This window comes from Pangasianodon hypophthalmus, chromosome 12 (genome assembly GCF_027358585.1).
Source record: "Pangasianodon hypophthalmus isolate fPanHyp1 chromosome 12, fPanHyp1.pri, whole genome shotgun sequence".
NCBI lineage: Eukaryota > Metazoa > Chordata > Actinopteri > Siluriformes > Pangasiidae > Pangasianodon > Pangasianodon hypophthalmus.
In genome coordinates this window covers 25,243,033-25,250,364 of record NC_069721.1, presented here as the reverse complement: position 1 = coordinate 25,250,364, position 7,332 = coordinate 25,243,033, and the positions used below count along the sequence as shown (strand labels likewise).

General features: G+C 36.3%; 1 protein-coding gene across 1 annotated transcript; it reads left to right on the top strand.

Annotated features, from left to right (window-relative positions):
* Positions 1–1,948: 1,948 nt before the first annotated feature.
* LOC113527634 (zinc finger protein 503) lies at positions 1,949–4,819 on the top strand. The gene is made up of 2 exons (XM_026915634.3): positions 1,949–2,193; positions 3,265–4,819. The coding sequence occupies exons 1-2, from the start codon at positions 2,110–2,112 to the stop codon at positions 4,165–4,167; spliced, it is 987 nt and encodes a 328-aa protein (XP_026771435.3). The 5' UTR covers positions 1,949–2,109; the 3' UTR covers positions 4,168–4,819.
* Positions 4,820–7,332: the final 2,513 nt, after the last annotated feature.

The following is a 7,332-nucleotide window of genomic DNA, read 5'->3' as shown; positions in this document are numbered from 1 at the left end:
ATACCCATTTCAAGTTAACACCCTGCACGGGCTCTAAAGGGGTTCCAGCACAAGGGGTAGATCCCATGCTGGGCTTGTAGAGGACATGGCAGGTTTAGTCTCCTTGTCCCTATGAGACCCTGAATGAGACAGTGCTGCATTAAGCTGTTTGTGGCTGCCCTCAGGGTCGCAGAAAATCTCCCCAGTAGAAGCATTAGGCTGCTCAGTAGTTGGGTTACTAATCAGAAGGCCAGGGTTCAATCCCCATCACTACCAAGCTGCCACTGTTGGGTCCTTAACCATCCATGTCCCAGGGGCACCACATCATGGCTGATTCTGTGCTCTGAGCCCAACTTCCTAGCTGGAATATGTGAAGAAAAGAATTTCATAGTACTGAAAGGTATATGTGACAAGTAAAGGCTTAAAAAAAAAAGATGGGGACTTGTCACTGCACAGCAGTCCCTGAAGGAAAGTCAGGATCCTGGAAACTGAGCAATGCAATGAAGTGAACACCACTTGCAGAACACCTTCCACTTAAAGGGTTGCTCATGTTTAGAAGTGTCTCCTGGAGTGTTTTAGTGTTCTGAGTTGGCGATTCCAACCGAGGGGCGAGACCCATGGACATAGATGACCTGTGCCAAATCTCAGTGCCAAACTATCATGATCAGGGAGGCATCCACCAGAGTGTTCCACACTGTGGGAACCAAGATCCAGGTGGAAACAAGCAGGACTCTTTTGCTGTATCCTGTACAGTGTTGGGAAGAATTAATAGTAGATAGTAGTCCTGTCCAGTTCTGTGAGGGAGAACCACACTGGCAAAGAGGTCTACCTGCATCCCGAGGTCTGTATACATCTTGTTACAGTGGCACCTGCCAAGGGGTGGGATATATTACGCAGCAAGTGAACAGTCAGTTCTCAAAGTTGATGTGTTGATGTGAAGCAGGTAAAATGGGTAAGCGTAAGGATCTGAGCGACTTTGTCAAGGGCCAAATTGTGATGGCTGGACGACTGGGTCTCCAAAACGGCAGGTCTTGTGGGGTGTTTCTGGTGTGCAGTGGTTGGTACCTACCAAAGGTGCTCCAAGAAAGAACAACCAGTGAACCAGCGACAGGGTCATGGACGGCCCAAGGCTCACTGATGCGTGTGGGGACGAAGGCCTGTCTGGTCCGATCCCACAGAAGAGCTACTATAACTTCTGCTAACGTCTTGGTGCCAGATACCACAGCACACCTTCAGAGGTCTTGTGGAGTCCATGCTTCAATGGGTCAGAGCTGTTTTGGTGATACAAGGGCGACCTACACAATATTAGACAGTATACACTGTCTCAGCGCACCATAGTACAGCTTGGATAGATGAAGGCTTTCAGTGAGAGAAGTCATGAATGAGGCCACCTGAGAAGCGAGTGCAATGTGGAGTACAATGGTGTCTAAGATGACCAGCACATGGCATTTTGCTGTCATGGTTTGGGGCCACTTGTCTCCTTAGAGGGAAGCATCACTGTAAATCAATACGAAGGTCTTCTGACTAGTCCCCTTAATCCTACAATGAAAAACTTTTATCCTGATGGGCGTGGTCTCTTCCAAGCACTGAAGTTGTTGCGGCGGCTCGACACCAGGCTAACACAATTTATGTTTGGATTTTATTTAATTTATCATCCATTTATTACTGTATATTAAAATAAATGAGATGTAGAAATAAAAATGAAACAAAAATTAATGTTGAAGTAAAGTCTTGGGGAAAAAAGTTCTTTAAGGGTTCCCTAAGAAAGTATTCTACATTTCACTTTTTTTAAGACTGAAATATAGTTAAAAAAAGAAAAGTCACATCTCACTGCGCTTTAGCGTGACTCCATTTGTCCCTTTTGGCCTTTGATGGTAAAGCAGGGGCTTTTTAATCTTGGCACCTGTGCAGCCACATGTGTAAATTTAATGGTGTAGTGCACACACACACACACACACACACACTGCTCTTGGGGGATGATGTGTTTTCTTCCTGTGGGTTATAAATGAGTTTCCCGTGGATTAAATGAGAAGCAGCTCAGGAGCTCGTCGTCTCTGAGACCTGCTTCACCAAACTGCGCTACGAGTCCTGAACAATCCGAGCGTTTATTTATTTAATTTAAGTGTTAAAATGATCACAGCACATAGCGGACATTTTCTATACCCGGATTCTCTCCAGCCACTGGCTTCATCTGCGTCTCTCAGCCATATCGAGGTAAAGTTCATCTCGAGAGATGTTTTATAGGAATGTGTTCCTTAATAATTTTATTTTAGTGTTTTATGTTTAGGTTTTTAGTTTTTCTTTATAACCCCTTTGTAGGTAAATAGGATTTAAATAAACACACATAACCTAAACTTTTCTTTTCTTTTTTGTGGTCATTATGGAAACAAAGTGTATTAGGTTGTAAAAACTTCTGAGCTATTACAATGTCATGAGTACACTCTAAAATTGTTTTTAAGGGTTTTAGGATAATTAAAGATTCATAGCTTTCTAAATGAGTTATAATTGGAAGCTGTTCTGAAAAAGAAACCCTCTGTTGTAAGGTTCTCCAGAGAACCTTGAAGTCTTCCCCTAAAAAAGACAAACTGATGGAGGTGTTTTATTTAAGCATGTATAGGTTTCACTTCTTCAATATTTGTGCAAAAAAAAGTATATTTCACAAAGTTTAAAAAAAAAAACAACTTGAATGTGAATGCAAAAATGGGAGAAATATCAGCTTAGTCAGTGTTGAATGTTTATAATGAACCGAGAACAAATTTGTTGTCCTATTTCTCTTGTAAGACATTTTATTTCTTACCAAATTACACAATGCTGAAGTGTTAGTACAAAGAAAGATCTTCCTTAGCTTGAAACAAAAACACCAAACACTAAACCATTAAAAGTTCTCAGACTTTGAGTTGTACCTGATTGGAAAAAAATTTCTCTAATATCACACACAGAGCTTAAAACAGACGGATAAAATTTTGTCAGAATGGTAAAGATTTGTGTACATTCATTTTTGTGTCATTTGTATTGCTAATTACTCTAAAATCTTTTTATCCTTAGGATAATTTGTTAAAAAGACATTAGGTCTGTTATGTGAAGACGTTATGTTGAGGTTAATGTGTGATGAACTTCTTATTGTTCAGCATCTTAACTGATTGAAAAGTTTCTACGATGCTCGTTCTTTGTCTGGATGAGAATCCACTGGTTTAAACAGTGTAGAATTAGGGAAAAGCTTATAAGAAAAGCTTGACATTAACCTCAATGTCACTCTCATGTTTTTTGTTTGTTTGTTTTTTATAGCTGGATGCCACAAAGAGTCCTCTGGCTCTATTGGCACAAACGTGTTCGCAAATCGGAAAATCAGACCCATTTTCTTCCACCAACTCATCGAACGACTCTAAAGACTCTGGACGTCTGAAGATCAGCAACATCAGCTTTTGTTCCAAATCAGCAGAGAAGAAAGATTCAGAACCTTCGACTGATGGTCAGTGTGTTTTGAGGACACAGAGCGCCACCTGCAGGCCATTTGCTGTCTGTTCTCCTAAAATTCAGGATGAAGATGAGAAGAAGGACAGAGACGACAGTAAAAGTTCACGTGAACCCTCTGAGACGATCAGAAGTGGAAATCCAGAGATTAACAGCAAAGCAAGACATGAATCTGAAAGAAATCCCTCATCGTCTGAGACATCAGTGGTGTTTCCCACTTCTTCCAGTCTCGGATTGGGTATTCCGCCATTTTCCGCACTTCCTCTTCCGCCGTTTCCAAGAAGCAGTGTGAGTTTCCCTCAACCAGTTTTGCCTGCATTGAACAATAAACCAGGGACGTCCATCATTTCCACTGGTCCGTGTGGAGACCCGTACTGCCTCGGCTATCACTGCGCTGCGTCGCTAAAATCCACCTTCCCTCTTCTGTATCCTCACTCGCTTCCTTCCTCCTCCACGTCTGCATTTACGATATTTCCACACGGGTTGATGCATCCTCACGAGCTCCAGTCATGTGTTTTTAACAGTGTTTCAGCTAATTCTTCTGAGACCAACTTTTCCTCCTCAGTGGCTTCTCACCCGACTCTCAGGAGCCCACATCACACACTCGGACTTGGCACTCGGTATCACCCGTACTTCAAAAACCCTTTTCCAACACCTTCAAATTCTTATTACTCTATACATGGACTTTATGGACAAAGGCTTCATCTAGCACCATAAAGGGGAACGTTAAAGGTTCTGTGTAGATCCCTACAACACCAGGCTCCATTTATTATTATTATTATTGTTTTTTATAGGAAGTTAAAAAAAGCCATAAATCAGAACATGTGAGGAAACATTTTTAAATCAAATTATTATTTACATTTTATGTTATTCAAAATAATAAAATATAATACTGCAAAGAACAAAACAAAACCTCGTCAGGGCCATTTTTAAAATCTGTTTCAGCTGCACCAATAAATGTTTTAAAGGCATCAAGCTCCACCGGCTGGCTTTCTGTCTTCTGATCTCCTGCAAGGAACTGATTTGAGGACTCAAAAATGAGGGACAGAAATGAGAACAGAGACTGACATGGCAGGAAAAGGTTCACCTGAGACCCAGGGGACAGTCAGGACAAGTGGAAATTTAGAATTTAATGGCAAATCCGGGCAAAAAAACCCCCCCAAAAACCACAAAACAACAACAAAAAACCCAAAACAAACAAACAAACAAACAAAAACTCATCTTTTATGAACTTGGACTATGTGCCATTATTACGTTTTTATAAAACACTAACTGCCTAATGTTGTATCACAATTTAATTTTAATTTAATTTTCCACAAAATTATTTGCTGTAAGTGGTGGTGTTGTTATTAATCAGCTGTTTTTTTTTTTAAATAAAGTAAAATAAAATAAATGAGCACTTTAGACTTAAAAACAACCTCTCGAGGCAGCCACTTCTCATGGAGTGCAGATTTTTATGAAAATAGTGTATTTGTAAAATATTGTGATATATTATATAAAATATTGGGGTATATTGTATAAAATATTGCGGTATATTGTATAAAAAACACTGAGAATTATCATTTTTGGCACATACCAAAGTTGGAACATTTATTCAAATATTTCAGTACAGAGTTTAAATATACTGCGATAAATTAAACAATTTTAAACACCATTTTTCTTTCTAATCTAAAACTGTATAATAAAAATGGACAATATGAAATGTGATGTGTACATGTTTCTCTTAATGATTTAACAAATAAAAAATTAAGATTTTCACACTGTTAAAAAAAAGATTTTAATGTCTTGTTACTTGTTATAACATTTATTTTATATAATATAACAGCAAATAATTCTCTTCCTGTATCAGCTGTATTAAACTCTGTATTTTCTGCTTTCTAGCCTTTTAAATGAAACTTGTCCTGTTCCACTGTCCTTCCTTTATATTTAACTTATTTCAAATATTTTTTTTATGGTAAATCATGAACTTCTACATTTAAGCTTTGAATTTATTGCTATTAAACACAACAAAGGTTGAACATTTCAAATAGAAACCAGCTTGTGTATTTCTTTTATTCATTAATATTTGATATTATTTAATAGAATGCACTGTTAACCCTTTCATGCTTAAATTATTTATATGGATATCCACATTTTTATTTAGACTTTGTCTTTATTATTATTATTATTTTTTACTTAAAATGGTAGGATGTATGAATATTCATTCTGTCTAAGGATCAAATATTAAAAAGTAAATGGATTAAGGGTAAAACTGTGTGCCTAAAATAAGAAACAAAAATGTAAAGCTAGAATGTTGAAAATTTTTAACATTCAGGTCTAAAATTTGTAATGCTGAAGATAATTTTTTTTGGAAAAGATCATCTTTGAACAAACAACATTCCATCTTATTCCCATATTCCATCTCAACAACCCAAAAAAACCCTAGTTTAAAAAAAAATCTACCTCGTTCGCTGGTGTCTGGAACAAAAACATTTTGGACTTTAATTTATTTCATTACTTAATTTTTTAATGTGATTTAGAATATTAGTAAAGTTTGATAATGACAGATGGCCTGGAGAGCTACAGAAGTTTACCTCAAATTACAATAATGCTCTCAAGTGATTAGGAGATGATTTAAATCTCCTAAAATATAAAAATAGCGCCTTAAATTGATTTGATTTAAATTGATTCTTAAATTGATGCATGAAAGGGTTAAATTCAGCAGGCGACTTTATCGCAGTGTCACTTCCTGTATCCAAAGCTGTGTTTTAATGTTTTAATGTTTTGTCACAATTTTTATTCATCTTATTTATTTATTTACTTGCATCCTTATGTTCTAATGACAACAACAACAACAACAAACACCCTAGAAATATACTGTTCTGTCCATAATTATTGGCACCTTTCATAAAAAACGAGTGAGTTGATTAGATATAAAATAAAACATTACATACAGTAATTGAAATGTCTCATACTGCACTCATACAACAGGAGAAACTATTCACCATTACTGTAATAATAGCATTTTTATTTCAAAACATGTGAATATTAATATCAGTGTAACAGCCAATTCAATATGCTAGACAACTTATATATATACTGTATACACAGTACTGTGCAAAAGTATTTGTTTTTAGTACAAACTTTGTTATAGATGTTTATTTTCTGACTTCTACATTATTGATTCAGTACAAAACCATTTTAGATTCCAAACATTAGTTTTCCATCACAAAATGAAACGTTCCAGAAAAATGTTTGTATGTCAGTAAAGAAAGCAGCAGATTCCATAAGAGACACTTTTCAGATAAAAACATAATGAAGGCTGCTGGGTTTCGCTGCAGAAATAAGAAGCGAGTCGACAGTCAAAGTCTCCAGAAGAACTGTGGCTGCTTCTGCAAGATGCTCAGTAACACTTCCAGCTCATTTCCTTATAAAACTGCACACACTGCACCTCAGATACTGCTTTATTTATTTAAAGCGAAGGATCGTCACATTAAATACTGACTTTGTTTCATTTATTATTGTTTACTGCTCTTTATAGGATTTTTTTAATGTAGAAACATTTAATTTCATTATTTTTGAAGGCGTCTTTACTCTACAGCATTTCTTTACATGTGCATAAGACTTTTGCACAGAACTGTATATATATATATATATATATATATATATATATATATATATATATATATATATATAAATATAAAACTATTATTTCTTTACTTCTTAGTTACTGATTTGAAAGAACAGTCAGTTGAAAGTGTTATTTTGTATGGTGTTAATGCTGCAATACTGACATTTATCTGTGTTTATTTCTATATTTCTATCTGTTTATTCTGATATTTTCTCTATTATTATTATTATTCTCTCCGACTTATTTAAAAAGACCAGTTCGTATTGGTTCTG